Raw genomic sequence first — 15692 nt, forward strand, 5'->3', positions numbered from 1 at the left:
GAAAAGTAAATGGCTTATGCAAATAACCAGTGGCAAATAACTTTTGGGCATATTAACTTATTTTTTTCATAAACAAAACATAACAATTTCTAAAGTTGGGTCAACAAAATCAATTACCCAGCAATATGACTAACATCACACATTTTTTCACGAACTCTCTCCTGTCCTTGGGGGAGAGACTGCCCATGCGTACAAACCTTGGCGCATTTATTCAAAATGGCGGAATATGGCAGAGGACGTGCAATGGAAATATTTTGGACAAAATTTGGTGGGTTACGTCGGAAATTTGAATGTCAGATATTTACAGACAGTTGGAATGTTATAATTATGTCCTTTGATATTGATACATTTTTTATTTTCACAGCACACTTGTACGCGTCGTTTCCATACAGGCAGCAAATTTCCAAGTTCCAAACAAGTACATTTGTTTGAGTAAATCGAGCCTGTGATTTCTCTTTTAGATTTTGTTAATTTTAAATGGCCTTGTTTTTGTCAGGTAAAATCACACAATTTCAATAATATAGCTGTAATAATCGGCATTGCACCTGCACACAACTTACAATTTACATGTATAAATTTCGAAAATTTATATATACTACATTTAAGTTTGTTATAAAATAAGCTTCACTAAGTGCTCAATATTATTAAGCATAATTATTTTATATTAGATTCAGACATAGAAGAGACAGGTGAAGCAGTTGTTGATGTACCAGGTAATAAAGGGTCATACTTAAATGCCCAATACACTGGAAAAATTGTGATAATATTCGTAAACATAAAGCATAACAATTTCTAAAGTTGGAACAACAAGGTCAATGTCCCAGCAATATTTTTCACTTTTATAACACTTTTTTTTTTTTTTTTTTGCAAATGATCATTCTCTCTGTTTATTCACATTAATTTTTCTAGTGTATTGTGCTGTATTGCAATGTTACATGTAGTATGACTGGATTGCATGTAAAGCCACTAAAAGCAGTGTGGGCTACATAATCAATTAGAATAAATTTTCACATAAAATGTGGTATATGTCCTTTTAGAATAAGATAATTGCTATAATTACTTGACCTTTGCACAAGGAATACTCTTTGCCATATGTTAAAGTATTCAAATGTTAAAACGATCAGTGGCAAGTTTGTGTTAATGCTAATTAATAAAGCTACATTTGTTCATTAAGTGATTCTTCAATTTACTTGTAAGGGGTAAAAAATATGGGTAATCTTCGACCTCAGAGAAAGATTACAGGTCAAAGAACCAGGGAAGTAAGACCACAAGTGCCCAAAGGGCCACCAGTTGTTGAAGAATTAGCCAATTCCTCAGCAGATAGGAAGACAAAAAGTGATCGTGATAGAGAATCTAAGGTAAATGGTGTAAATCTTTAATGAAGCCATATACATAGTTTATAATGGGAGCTTAAATGGTGCTTTTTTTATCTGCATATTCCCAGTTTGTTAAAAATATTTGTAAATGAGATCAAATAAAGGTCAGTTTGGTTTCAGTCTAGGGAAGAGAAAGAAAATGTGTGGCAGAAACGTCCAAAACATGCAAGATCTGCTTCATTGAAGGATTTGCGACCAGAGGATAAAAAGAGAGTTGCAAATTTGATCAAAGAACTGGCAAAGTAAGTTAAAATACTGAAGATAGAACAATTTCTTAAAATTTTACATAGTATAGGGACAACAGAAGTGAAATAGAACTTGTAATTTTCTGTCAAGAGGACGAGTCAGCTGGGTTTGGTTAAAAGACTATCAAATCATTCAAAGTCAGTAAAAATCAGTTGCCATGTGTGAAGAAAGTGTAGCAGTTTTACCTTAGGTCATAGCCTTTTGAAATTGCCCCAAATGTGGTATTGCATTTCTAATAGCCTTATGGACATGAGTTATGCAAATGTTATGCAGGGTTGGAGAAGAGAAGGACAGTGCCCAGCAGCAACTGCAGGGAGAGAGGGACAGATACCAGAAGCAAATGGCTGAGCTTGAGAGACAGAAACAACAAATTATAAGAGAAAGGGAAGATATCCTTTTGTAACTATGAACTATCCAATAAAACAACATTATGAAAAGAAAAGATATATCGTAGCCTAACTATTACTTAACAAAAAAAAGTAGAGCGTGATGTGACCATTATCTGATTTACAGATAATTTTTGTCAGTCAATATTTTCCCCTTTTTTTTTACTAAAATTTATGAAGGTTTCCAAGTTTAAAAGGACAGATAAGCACTTGTTTTTGGATATTGGTATGTAGATGTCTTTTTGCCAAACTGGATTAAGGTCTGGTACTAATAATAATATTGAATGTTTCTTATGTGTGGAACACCCTGAGCTTCAGAGATAACTTGACACTAACCTCTTCACAATAGCCTATCTTCATCGTGTCAAGTTACCTCTGACGAAAATAGTTTGACCTAGTTTATATAAGCCAATCGAATCCAAGTTTCAAAATTTTTCACCAAAGTTTGGTGAAAACGCTGATTGGTTGACCGTCAATCGGTAATCCTCGGCTGATTTCGCAAGCTCCATGCTAACAACAAAGTTATTGTCGAGTGCGGAGACATCCGAGTAGTGCCGAGTGCATAACTGTACACAAAGAAAGCATGGCGTCTTCTACGAGTGACTACGTAAAATAATGTGTTAAGTTATCTCTTGATTCTTTGCAAAATATGAGTATATCGGAATTGAAACCAGAGCAGTTTGAGGCCCTGCATCATTATCTACTGAGGGATGATGTATTTTGCATGCTGCCCACAGGTTACGGCAAGTCCCTGATATTGAGCCTTATCTCTGATTGGTCCGGATTTGAAAAAAGCGCGCTTTGACTCGTTCGCGTTCATTGGCTAGATCGTTCAATGAGTCATTGAGTGCGGGCTTTAAATTTGATTGGCGGGGGCAATCGAATGTGGTCAGAGGTAACTTGACACGATGAAGATAGGCTATTGTGAAGAGGTTAGTGTCAAGTTATCTCTGAAGCTCAGGGTGGTGTGGAAGTACTTTATTTGAGAAAAAAGAAATGGTGCAAAAAATTAATGATTATGCATGATGATGAAACCTGGATTATTTCTGTATGTATGGTAGTATTTCTTAACACAGACCACAGCTTCAGAAGCAGTTCCTTGACACCCAGGCTTTGCTGCTGAAATATCAGAAACAAGTGATGGATCAGCAAAAACAGCTGGATGACTCTCTCACACAGATGTTGACTCCGCCAAAGGTATTAACTACTTTTTGCATATGAAATGCATTTGATAGCTTTATTTGCTTAGCCTAAATTTATATGTTAAGCAAATGAGATGGAGTGTTATTCACAGGTTAAAACATATGGCATACTGTGCTCATACAAGCTTATCACATTTAGTTTTTTTCTGTGAATTCTTTGTTTTTTGCTAAAGGAAATCTTTTCTGTCAACAATTTGTTTTAAGTTTAACAGATAAGATTTGTTGTAGATTGCTATTTGACTATAAGCAAAAATAATAAGTATTTCCCCAATGGTATTGACTGATAGAAATGTGTTAAAAGTAAATAAGATCAGTGAAGGGACCAGAGACCTGGGCCAAATTGCACACTCCTAGTTTGGGTCATATTAATCTTATGTTAACCATCTCCCAGACTGCCAAGGAACCTGTCCCAGAGAGAGATGAATTCCATGGTTTTGATCCACCCCCAGTACAAAGACGTGTAGATATGGCCACCACACGGCTTACTATGGGGCAGGTCAGCACTCCTGGCAGAGGAACACATGAGGTGAGATATCATTTTGGAAAGTTAACATTTAGACCACATGGCTATTGAAATTTAAGACCTAGTCCTTTCTTTTTATGGACAGTCACTATTTGTCTGGACATATAGCCATCACTGTGTCTGTCATGGTCAGATATAATTGTTTCCTCTTGACACAGTTCCCAGAACTTTTTTTTTTTTTTTTTTTTTTTTTTTTTTTTGATATTTTGGAGATGTTAAGTACAGTATCTTAAGATGATATATTTGACCTATCACTTCTTGTTTTGCATGCTACTATTCTAGGTTTTTGACCTATCATTGCCAGTTTTATATACCTACTGCTGTTACAGGTTATTGATGTCCAGAGATACACACCTACCCACAGGCAGCACTCTAACTACCAGATGCCCAGTTATACAGGAAGGCTACAGCAAGTGCAGGCAGCCGAAACACACCCTTATACACATTTTATAGACCAACAAATTGCTCAAGAAAGACAGTTTAGTCAGGAAGATAAACCAAATGTATCTGTAAGTCAGCCACAGGATATGAACTTTGGCTCAAGGCCTCCTGCTGATGTTGGAGGTGTTGGGGGCAGATTGCATCCAGGTTTAACTTATCAGTATGACTGGAAAGCTAGCACAGGGTACGACTATAACAGACATGGCTTAGATTCAGACAGTGAGTATATCCCTGAGAATAGAAATGTAAGAGGAGGTAATGGGCCTCTGCAGGCCCCTATTATGTCCAGCACACAGAGGAGTGATGGCTTCCAACAGTCTCAGAAATCAAGGACTGCAGCTGGTGAATTTGAGCCTCTGGTACCAGGTTCATCGTCCACTTCACATATGAGCTCTGGGTCTATGTATGGAAATGATGCCCCAGGAGCCCACTTGTCAGCTATGCTTGACCACAGTGGTCAGTTAACTAGGCCGCCCAGGGTCACATTTGCTGCTAACCAGATGTCTCAAATAGGACCCATTAGACACACTTTTCCTGCTACAGCAGTGGACAATGATCAGATAAATGATCAGTCTTCCATAGCAGCAGGTTACCAGGGTTTCAAGGACCCTGAAAAACCCTCCAACTCTCCAATATCTACAAATTTTCATGACCACCTGAACGAACAAGGGTTTATCAGGTATTATAAAGGACTCACCCCTGAGCAGAGAAAACGAGAACTGCTCGCACAGAAAGCAAATTTGATACAAGAACAGAACAGACTACGCCAGATCTTGGCAGAACAAGAGGGGCAGCTGAAGCAAAAACAACAACAGCTTCACAACAGACAGTTGGAGCAGCGGCAGAGGCTGATGCACTTTGAAAAAACAGGACAGTTTCCTCAGCCTCTATCAAATCTTGAAGGAAAGGCCCCAATTGATGCTGGGCAGTACAAAGCTCAGTCACCTGTGTCATACCAAATGGAAGGAGATATTTCTGATACTGATAAGAACCTAGAATTCTTGGAAAATCATGGAGTGGACACGTCACCTTTGAGGTCCAGTAGGGCTCGTAGCAGACTGGAGGACAGGTTTCAGGAAGGAGGTGGGTATGATCTGCAATAGCCAGTTTGTATACATTGCTGACATGTGGTATCTTTCAGTCCTTCCATTGAACACTAATAATCTCACTGTTTAAGGCAATTTAAAAAAATTGTGAAATGTTCTTGTTCTTTAAAGAAAGCTCAGTTTGACTTTCTATCTTTCAGATTCAGTTTTCCTGAAATAAGCTGAAAAATGTGACAAGTTTACAGGCACGCAACATTGCTTCAAATAAAATTCTATTGTAGGTTCCAATCTTACATCTGTAGCTACATCTATCTCTCCTGAGCGGGCTGCTGGTAATGCAACATCCCCTCAGAGAAGTTCTTTCATGAAAGTCATGTCTCCAGCACAGAGGTGAGTTTGGGCTGAATTGATTATCAACTGCCCCAATAAATTTTCGTCACTTTTTGTTCATTAAGTACATAGTTAATGAACGAAAATAGCTTTATTCTGGCTATCATTTCCATGGTCTTTATCATTTCCATAGTATTTATTTTTAAATATTTTACTTGCTTTTACTAAATATAAGCTTTGTTTCCAATTTATTAATTTATTTATAACTTATATTTCTAAGAAATCAACAACACAACTTTCCATTTTGTACGGTGTAAAAAAACTTGTTCTTCCCTTAGGTCTGTAGTGAAAACATACAAGCAGGGAAACTTGCCTCTTCACTTAAACAGGCAGAAAACGAGCCCCATGAAGAGAACTGCAGAGACTTCCCCTGTTAGGTACAAAGGGTTTCTTTTAATTCTTTGTTACCTTATGTTTTATCATAATTTATGTTAGGAAGTATAGTATTATATTACAAGTTTAAAAAAGGAATGTCATTAAGGAGGTTAAGCGGTAGAGAATTATGTAAAGTAAATTGGTTGTGAAGCTGGCATGTTGACACCTTTTAACTATTGATGGCGTTCTATGTACTAGAGCAAAAAAAGACAAAAATTTGCATTTACACACCATAAAGATCTATGTAAATTATGTGTGCTTTCAGTTGTCACTGCTAGTGTTTGTGTTGAACACAGTGAAAGTAAGATAGCTCCATGTAACATTGACAAGCTCCTGTTTTTTTTGTAAATGCTAAATTCCATAAAATGAACAAAAAGTCTGAAGGGGATTATTGGAAACAAATACCTGTTTTACTTATGGGTTTATTACTGTTTATAAGATTATAATCATGGTATCAGTTGTATTCTATTGTAGTCATGACTTCAATGGTATTGTAATCATGGCCATTCCACTAAATCAAATATGTTGACTAACTCTTTAGAAGTTTTTATAATGTGCTAATTTTAGAATGACAAAATTAATGTTAACAATAAATGTAGTAAATTTAACAGGATCCTTTATAATGAAGTATCATCAGCAACCAGATACACTTTTATCAACAAAATGTCAATCTCAATTACAGCTCCAAGGCAATGTCAGTGGTAGACATAGTGGAATCTATAGAAAATGGAGACAGTCCAAGGCCTCTTGGTAACAGAATTGTGGAGTTTGAGGATGATGTTCAAGCTGCTGAGGAAGAGGAATCTAGGGTCCTAGAGGAAGTATTCTTTATGAGATAGATATAACACTGTTAATATACTTTTGATGTGGTTGATATGATGAAACCTTTGCTTTCCCTCTATAAGTAGCAGCGTGTTGTTTTCCACAAGGTGGAAAAGTTAAATTTGTCTTTATTTGTTCAAACTCTAATGATATTACCTGGACTATGAGTGGCTAGTCTGCACAGCTATTTGTCTGTGACAACAACTCGAGTATTATGCCACAATGTCAAAGCAAAACAAACTAGTTATACTATGGTAATACAGCATTGCTTTTCACTTCAAAGTGGAGTTGTTGGCCCATTTCTGTGTTTTTGTATAATACTTACAAATATTGGATCATTGACTGCAGTTTTCATGCCCAGAATACAATTTAAAATTTGTAAACTTGACCTACTTATCCATCCCACTTCATCAGTTCTAACTTTAATAGTTAGGAGGCCTAGTAATGTCCTTGTTTGGCAGAACATTTATATTAGGGACTTTCATCTTATGAACAAAAAATTTCAAAAGCATACCCTGGCAAGGAATTAGTTTAGGATAAATGGGGCAGATCTTTAAAGCAGAAGTGCAAGGGGTGGTGAATAATACAATTAAAAGGGAAATTTTTGCTCTAAAAGTATCTAGATAATTGAATTATATATTAAGGAAATAGTAAAAAATATTTTTTGGCAATTTTAATATATCTGTATACTTTAAGTAATGTTATACTGTTTGAAACTTTATGGTGCCATTTGGTCAAAGTTAGTATGTACTCACTTAATATGTGTCTTTAAGTGGTTGCTGCTAGTTTCCAAATAGTTTGGCTACTTGAGAACCGACTTTCATTTTTATAGGCAAACCATATAAGTTACTTGAAAACTCTTCTGGACAAGTAATCTAAGAATTTCTTTACAGTTGTAAGTTTTTGTATAACTATTCTGTAGCTAGTTTCAGCTTCTGATATATATTGACATTTTCACAATTTATGAAAATTAATAATTGGAATGAATGCTTATTCAAACTATGTTGATTGACACAAGTTGATTACAAAACACAATACTGATACAAAATGCCCCTTTACTTTCCATGAAAGCATGCTTTATTAAATTAGTTTGCTTGTTGATGAGGGAATTATAATGTACTACTTACATTTTAAAAACCTCATCCACCGAATTTCACAGAAATAAGGTAAAACAAATATGAAATAACTTCCCTTCTATTTATGTTACTTGTACACATAACATAGAAATGTAATTTGAGTAGACCATTATCCATTCAATGTTGTACATGTCCAAAAAGCACCACCACAACTTAAAAGATGTAAATATCACCTCTACCTCTCAACTTTTAAGTATCTTAAATTTTATCTTAACAGTTTTGCAGTTAACCAGGTGAAAATGCTGCATAAAGAAAAAGAACTTCACTCAGACTTAAAGGGGTAACAACTCTTCATATGAGGTCCATATTTCACAATTAATACATTGTAAACAACTCATAGAAATATAATAAATTCTATGTTACCACCAAAAAGTAAAAACTCGTAATTATTCTAAAATTTGCCTGCCATTAGACCACGTGACCTCCATAGATGGTTCAGTTTTTAATAATCTCTTAAGAGATTATTAAAAAGAACTTACGGAAAAAAAACAGGGACTTACTTTGAATGTCAGTTCAGATTGATCATTCATTAACCATTGGTAAGCATAGGAAAATTGTTTACCCCAGGAAAATCCTTTTTTTTTTTTTTTTTTTTTTTTTTTTTGCCAAATTGAATAGTTGTTATCCCATTTATGATGCAAAGAGCTGAGATATGAAATCTGAGGTGCAAGATTGATAGAACTAGATAACTTGATCTGTATCACATGGTATGTAACATGCATTGCTTAACATATGAAATGTGAAACACTTCAGAACAAACAAAATGCATGTAGTCAGTAGCAATAGTAACTGAAATAGGTTTACGTAATATAACATGTTCATTCGACTGAATGCTAATGCAAATTTTCCAGAAATGTGTACAAACCTGTGATGAATAAATGTTAAGTTTTTTTTTTTCACTATTGTTACTGTATTTATATTACAACCAATTAATCACAATAATTATATTACAACCTGGCTAGTCTTTAATGTTGTCTCTACTAGTTACATTATTTTCTCTTATTACTTCTAGGGTATTTTGAATTGGCTCCAAAAAATCTTTAATATCAAGAAATATATATTAGCAATTATCATGAGTTCCTCAGTCCATGAAGTGCACCAACATTTTAAGATAGAGATTTCCAAGTCCTGTGCTCTGCAGCAAGTTGTAAAAAAATCTCATATTTCCGTGGTCAGGATAGTAGATGTTAATGCATGCAAGTAAATTCTACATGTATTATTGGAATTCTATTCTTGTATTCTCTGGGTATGCCTTTGCGATCTCTTGCCTCAGCTCCTGCATTTCTGCAGACATCTTAGTCATCTTGGCACTATTTGAGACCTCTAAAAGCTGGAATCAAAACAACAAATAACTAGAGGATCAGAGAGGTGATACCGCCTCCGGATATTGTACCACTAGCTAGAGTAAGTGCATTCGTATTAAACCCCCCCCCCCCCCCCCAAAAAAAAAAAAGGGACACCACCGCCAGTCTTGTGCTTGACAAGCTCTATAAAATACAATCAACAAGTTCTCAAAATATGCACAAAAAAAAACTGTATTTTCCTAACATTGATCACTTCTGTGATTTTCTAGAAAATAGGGCCATTGGTTTTTCTTGAAATGTGTTGTCAGTGATGCATATATGCTGACAAAAGAGAAATCCTAGGGACAACACTGGGCATATCTCAGCTAGTTTTAAAGATATGAGGGGCAAGAAAACACGCAAAGTTCAGTTCATGGTGAAAAAGTAGGTCAAAGGTCAATTTCAATGTCACAGTGTACAACTTCCTATTCAAGTTCAATAGTAACCATGGGCATTTCTTTGCCAATTTTGGAGATTTAAAAGCCAGAAAACTTGCAAAGTGCAGTTCATCTTGAAAAGTAGGTCAAAGGTCAATTTCAAGGTCACAGTTACATAACCAGTGTATGACTTCCTGTTCAAGTTCAACAGTAATTTTGGGTGTATCTCTGCCAGTTTTTGAGATATAAGGGAAAGAAAATTATGTCAAAGGTCAATTTCAGGGTCACAGATTGCCAGTATATGACTTCCTATTCAAGTTCAATAGTAACTGTGGGCGTTTTTTTTTTTTTCCAGTTTTTGAGATATAATGATCAATTGCAATAGTTTCTGAATTCTGTGTAGTTTCTGAATATTAGTGCAAATACTTTTTTTTTCGTAAAAAAATTCGTTTTTTTTTTAATTTTGGCCCGTTTGACCTTGAAATAAAGGTCAAATCCAAAAGCATATTTGAAATCTCCACATATGGCTCTCGGTCAGCCGTCTACAGAAATTTTTCCCATAATTCCTTCGGTATGGTAGATAATTAGCATTTAAATTTGCCAATTTTGGACAAGGGTGCATTGCTAGACTCCAGCACCGACGAAGCCCAAATTTTATGTGGAGCAAGTTGAGATTATAGGTGGCCTAAATCCAAGAGATGGGTATGCAGGCCCTTGTAGTCTAGGAGGAGAAGGGGTAACGGTAACATGGCAGCAGAGCCAGCAGAACGATCCGGACAGGACTAAAACCATGTGTACCGCCAGCGCCTACGCTGGCGGTACAAATAATATACAATTATAGACTCCGGCTGAGGTTGATATGTGGTTTTATAGACCTCAAGAAAGTGAAATTGAACAAGATGCAGCACTTTTCTGAGGTTTGCAATAAAATTTAAATTGTTGTCATCTGATTGAATATTTTCATATTTTCTCTGATGACAAAAATGTCACTTGTCATTGACTCAATATTATGTTTGGTGATAACATCAAAGGTCCGACCTAAAATTCATGGGTCTAGGACTGTAATCAGTGATATTTAGATATAATTGTTTTATCCTATTTTACTGGGCTAATTCCTACTTCCAAAAATGTTCAATTTAAGGCAACCTATGTTTGAAAGTTGAAATTGATTAAGCCTATGATTCAAGGTCCACACAAGCCAGCTTATTCAATTTCAAATATATCACATGCCCTTTATGCTACCACGAAATGCAGATAACTGAATGCCCATTTCTGAAATCCCTTGATGCATGCACAGCAGTATTTCTAAACTGTGGAGTTTATCAGATTGCACTCATATCTGTCGTGTGTATATGGACCTCATCTTCTTCGTCTTGTTGTTGCTCAAAATCGACAAACACATTTTTCAAAGCAACCGCAACTGCCATTTCTTTCTCTCTAACTTAGTACTGCGCATGCGTCAAGGTGTCAGAATCTCCTCCGAGCACAGGCAAGAATTAATTATAGCTTTGGAAGTAACTCGCTTGCTCTGCTAGTTAATTACGCCGTGGGGAATTCGGGGCACAGACCGTGATCACTAGATACCGCCAATGGATTTTTAGAATATAGATTTTACATGTGAACGGTGCCTAAGTCAGCTGTTACAGAGTTCTGTGAACCAAAAATGACTTTGTGAAGTATTTAATACTTGTGCCAGTCACGATGAACACAAATGTACAGACTTGTCCTGTCAATCTTTCAATTCTTCTTATAATCCGAATAGAGAAAGATAGAAAGATTGGCGGACAATTTGGATTATAATAAAAATTTAATTAAAACAAACACAACCAAAAAATATGACATGTTATCCACTTTTAGATGAATTTGAAATCTGTTAAAATGAAGGTGTACATGTATGTGACAAATTTCAAGGCTTACCCGTGTGTTTCCTCTGTTGGGGTTTTGATAAGGGCTTGGTCCAAGAGTCTTGTCTAGCCTAAAAAAATTAATAACACATTATTAGATGTTTACAATAACAAGTAGCATGAACTGTCCACAATGTCATGTTTCCTGTGTAAAGAAGACAGTTCTGGTATACTAATTTGGAGTAAATTTCTCAGACTGTATGTCCAGATTTATGTGTTACTAGTACTTATATATGATACAACCCCAAAATCTTTCTTACAATTTACTATACTCGCATCCCTTCCAAGCTTCACATACAAATTTGTGTATGGATATTGTTAATATTTACAGAAAAATTATTTAAAAACTAGAGGATCAGAGAGACGATACTGCCTCCTGGTATTGTACCATCAGCTGGTAAGCGCATTTGTATGCAAAACAAAAAAAAGGGACACCACTTCCAGTGTTGTGCTTGGCAAGTTCTACAAAATGTGGTAACAGGAGTTCTCAATTATTTTGTTCATAAGTGAAGTGTGGACATCCAATCATCTCGTCACAAATTAAAAAGTAAGATTCAGTTGTCAGTTACCAACTACTTCCTGGTTTTCACAAGGTCCTTCAAGGACCAAAAACATAGCTATGATTACAGCACGTACCACCTCCATCTAAAAATGACCACTCAGGTTTATGTCTTACGTCACATGACGTCATACTTCCAGCACAATCCTGTCTCCTCCGATACCCTCTATTAGAGAGAATTTTCAGTTTTGGCATCTGTGGCTGCTTCTCCCATGGAAATGCACCGAATGACCTCAAACTCAAGAAGATGTAAGTTGAACGTAAGTGTAAAACCTGCCCATGATATTAAAGGTAAGGTCTGCATAGTTTCTGAAAATCGGCATGAATAAAATTCCCATTTTTGCCCGTTTGACCTTAAAATAAAGGTCAAAGGTCATATCCAAGGGAATATTTGAAATCCCCACATATGACTTTTGGTCAGCCATCTGTAGAAAATTTTCCCATAATTCCTATGGTTTGGGAGATATTTAGCCTTTAATTTTGCAAATTTTTGACAAGGGTGCATTGCTACGAGCACCATGCCTAGACCCGTGCATCGACAAAGCCAAAAATTTATGTGGATCGAGATGAGATTATGTGTGACCTAAATCCAAGAGATGGATACACAGGCCCTTGTAGTCTTGGAGGAGAAGCGGTAACGATGAAATTTCAGCGGAACTGGTGGACGAGTCTGGTCTGGACTAAAACCATGTATACTGCCAGCGGTGCACTGGTGGTACAATTAACAATTTAAACCACAATTTGTTGAACCTGCATTTCAGTACAAGGCTAATACCTTAACATATTTAATGGTAAATTTGGTAGGAATGATTTACATAGCACCTACTATTTTTACTCACTTCACGTCTGGGAATGCGGAAAGGGCATATGCGGAGAAAACTGCTGACAATCCCCCTGCTACACCACACAACACTGCCACAATGAAGGCCTGGAATAGCAAATAATGAAGATCTTTTGTATAATAAATATGTGGATACAAATAGTTGGGGAAACGGACCAAAATATTGGCACAAACCAAATTTGATATTGTCTCACTGTTGTATAATCAGTAGGTTTCAATTTGGACATAATATCAAAGGGACTAGAAACACGGAGAAAGATCAAAGGATTTGGCTTAGCCATGAGTGTTCGGATCATGTGACCTCCCGCAAAGGTAACAAGCATATCGAGGTTATCAATGACTTTGTGTGTTATTTAGACAGGTAGATGGCGATAACGTGAGGCAGTCCTTCGGGGGAATGAGACAATAAACTTAAAATAAGTATAAGTACAATTTGTTCTAACAATTTGGAAGCTATGTGAGAATTTGATGTTTGTTCTAGGGGGAATTCAAAATGCCCTATGTGGTAAAGGCAATCTTGTTTGTTGCTGTAAAATGAGCATTCAAAATTGTATAATTGTAGTGTAGCATACTTGTTTTTAGCTATAGTCCGATAGGAAAATATTTCTATCTTCTAAATTTTCTCTCTATGTGAGAAATTAGCCTGAGATGCGACAATAATGATACTTTCAATCACGTCTTGAATTAAAATGACGCAATTTCTCTCTGATTTCTTAGGCTCACTGACATTTCTTTCAGGCTGGTATTTTTATATACCTTTCAAATAAAGATGATGTCAACAATGCTGTGTACTTTATATATAGATTCATGCTTCTTGCTTCTGTTTTTTTTTTTTATTATTATTGGAATGATAATTAATATTTTTTTGCTCTCAATATCGGCTTTCGTTGCAATATGGCACCACGCACGCATTTGTGACACAAAAACACACCCATGGGCCTTTTAATATCACTTTATCAAAGTAGACATCAACACTGCTGTAAACTGCATGTATATGTTCATGTTACCGGCTAATGACTGAGCAAATTTGGGGATGCCAATTAATATTTTTTTACGCTCAATGTGGGTTCTAGTTGCAAAATGGCACCACACATGCATTTGTGACACACAAAAATGCATCTGGGAGGCTTTTAATATCCTTTGATCAAAGTTGACATCAACACTGATACATTACTGGCTATTGCCTGCTCGAATTTGGGGATGTAAATTGATAATGTGTTTACTCTCAATATCGGTCCTTGTTGGAAAATGACACCACACATGAATTGGCCGATACATTGCTTTAATAAAGCAGTTATATATCAACATAGATGAGATCATTACAATTTTGGACATGATGACAAGTATAGAAGACAAACGCCAGAAGCCGTTTTTTTAAGGTAACAGGAAAAAGGTACTGAAAACCCGAAACAAATTTCCACGTGTTAATGCAAACCTTTGTGTTCGCAACTACAAGATGGCAGCAATGCTGTATCATAGCAACCAGGAGGGACTGCGCGAAATTGCGTTATCAATATTTAGGATGAAGAAAGCCAAGATGTGTAGTAACCCATTCACATAATATTATGTGTGCTGTGTAAAAGAGACAAAAAAAAAAACAAAATTATCAATGTACTCGATGTAATTCCAACTTGAGAGTTCAACCCCCTTGAACTTAAACTATCAGATAATGCTTTAAATTACTCATTTCAAAGATATATAAAACTATTTTTAATAAAAAAAAATCTGCAAAGATGGCTTAATTTTGTTGGATAGATTTTGTTCAGAAATATATGGCCTTTCAGCCCAAAATTCAATACCACATACATCATCAGTACAATACACTGAAAAAAGTTTTGACGTCAATATAAAGCAGGAGGAATGTCTATTTTTAACTTGGTAATTAAAGGAAAAGCTTACATCTTTGTGGTTCTTTCTGGCAGTCATCAGTGACTTCCACACATATCTAACAAGTACACCCATCTTGGACAGGTACCACCTAAAATCTGGAGCGAAAAAAAACACTATTATCCTGTAATTAACTGGCATTTTCCAAATTTTTCTAAACACAATAATAGCTATGAAAAGGGTATGTAAAACACACATAGTTTAATGGTATTTTGCAAAATGGACGTCAGGAATAACACGCAAAAGCTCTCAAAATAGTTAATGGCGTCTTGGCTATGTTCCTTGTGTTTTTGCAAATGTCACCGTTTGACCTTCACGACCACGTTTAGAGTTCCCTCGATTGTGACTGCAATAAAAGCCGTTTTACATTAGTGGCGACATTTTGAGAAAACAATCCGGTCAGTATAGCAGCCACAGCAAAGAAAATAAAAACATTTTCAATCAAACCCTTGTTGCTCCCGAATGCTGCAACATAGTCATTCTTCTTACTGTATTTTAGGTGTCATCCTCGTTAATCTACAAATGTACATGTACTGTAGATTAACTACTCCATTTTACGCTAAAATTGAAGAAATATAATCCCTTTTTATCTACGAGTATTACAAACCTGTCTTCTGTTAGCTTTAACCAAATATCCAGCTGCTAGGGACGGTGTCGCAGGTTTCGTTTCTCCGTTTTCACTCACGACAGTAAGGTCAGGGAATACGTGCGGCCAAACACACTGCCCGATGACGTCACAACATGGATTCTCCATTGACTCTAAAAATAACTATATTGGCATACCTGACGGTGGGATTGCCGTTCTCTCTTGTTTACATTGAAATAGAATCCAAGATGC

General features: G+C 36.1%; 2 protein-coding genes across 3 annotated transcripts; one reads left to right on the plus strand and one right to left on the minus strand.

Moving 5' to 3' along the window:
* Positions 1-30: 30 nt before the first annotated feature.
* Positions 31-8842, plus strand: LOC106172773 (uncharacterized). 2 transcript variants are annotated; one of them, XM_013553656.3, is made up of 11 exons: positions 31-268; positions 669-713; positions 1198-1358; positions 1497-1618; positions 1896-2011; positions 3090-3205; positions 3602-3736; positions 4063-5257; positions 5502-5610; positions 5889-5987; positions 6668-8842. In XM_013553656.3, exons 1-11 carry the CDS (start codon positions 217-219, stop codon positions 6822-6824), a joined length of 2307 nt encoding a protein of 768 aa, XP_013409110.2. In that variant the 5' UTR covers positions 31-216; the 3' UTR covers positions 6825-8842. The 2 variants fall into 2 exon arrangements, with proteins under 2 accessions (XP_013409110.2, XP_086859919.1); XM_087003793.1 differs by lacking the exons at positions 5889-5987; positions 6668-8842 and having other exon boundaries at positions 5421-5589.
* Positions 7858-15642, minus strand: LOC106172736 (uncharacterized). Its single transcript, XM_013553574.2, has 5 exons — positions 15462-15642; positions 14867-14952; positions 12966-13054; positions 11581-11638; positions 7858-9273 (listed from the first exon to the last, which is right to left on the minus strand). Exons 2-5 carry the CDS (start codon positions 14927-14929, stop codon positions 9160-9162), a joined length of 324 nt encoding a protein of 107 aa, XP_013409028.1. The 5' UTR covers positions 14930-14952; positions 15462-15642; the 3' UTR covers positions 7858-9159.
* Between the last annotated feature and the right edge of the window lie 50 nt (positions 15643-15692).

This window comes from Lingula anatina, chromosome 2 (assembly GCF_051362555.1).
Source record: "Lingula anatina isolate TDL-2025a chromosome 2, LinAna3.0, whole genome shotgun sequence".
NCBI lineage: Eukaryota > Metazoa > Brachiopoda > Lingulata > Lingulida > Lingulidae > Lingula > Lingula anatina.

What these genes read in the sequence shown, in the direction of transcription:
- LOC106172773 (XM_013553656.3), top strand. Translation starts at nt 217, where the DNA reads ATGGCGGAATATGGCAGAGGACGTGCAATGGAAATATTTTGGACAAAA. An exon ending in ATCGTGATAGAGAATCTAAG is followed by an intron (nt 1,359 to 1,496) that starts GTAAATGGTGTA and finishes GTTTGGTTTCAG; the next exon opens with TCTAGGGAAGAGAAAGAAAA. An exon ending in CTGGCAGAGGAACACATGAG is followed by an intron (nt 3,737 to 4,062) that starts GTGAGATATCAT and finishes CTGCTGTTACAG; the next exon opens with GTTATTGATGTCCAGAGATA.
- LOC106172736 (XM_013553574.2), bottom strand. Translation starts at nt 14,929, where the DNA reads ATGGGTGTACTTGTTAGATATGTGTGGAAGTCACTGATGACTGCCAGA. An exon ending in CCAGAAAGAACCACAAAGAT is followed by an intron (nt 13,055 to 14,866) that starts GTAAGCTTTTCC and finishes TTGCTATTCCAG; the next exon opens with GCCTTCATTGTGGCAGTGTT. An exon ending in CCAACAGAGGAAACACACGG is followed by an intron (nt 9,274 to 11,580) that starts GTAAGCCTTGAA and finishes TTTTGATTCCAG; the next exon opens with CTTTTAGAGGTCTCAAATAG.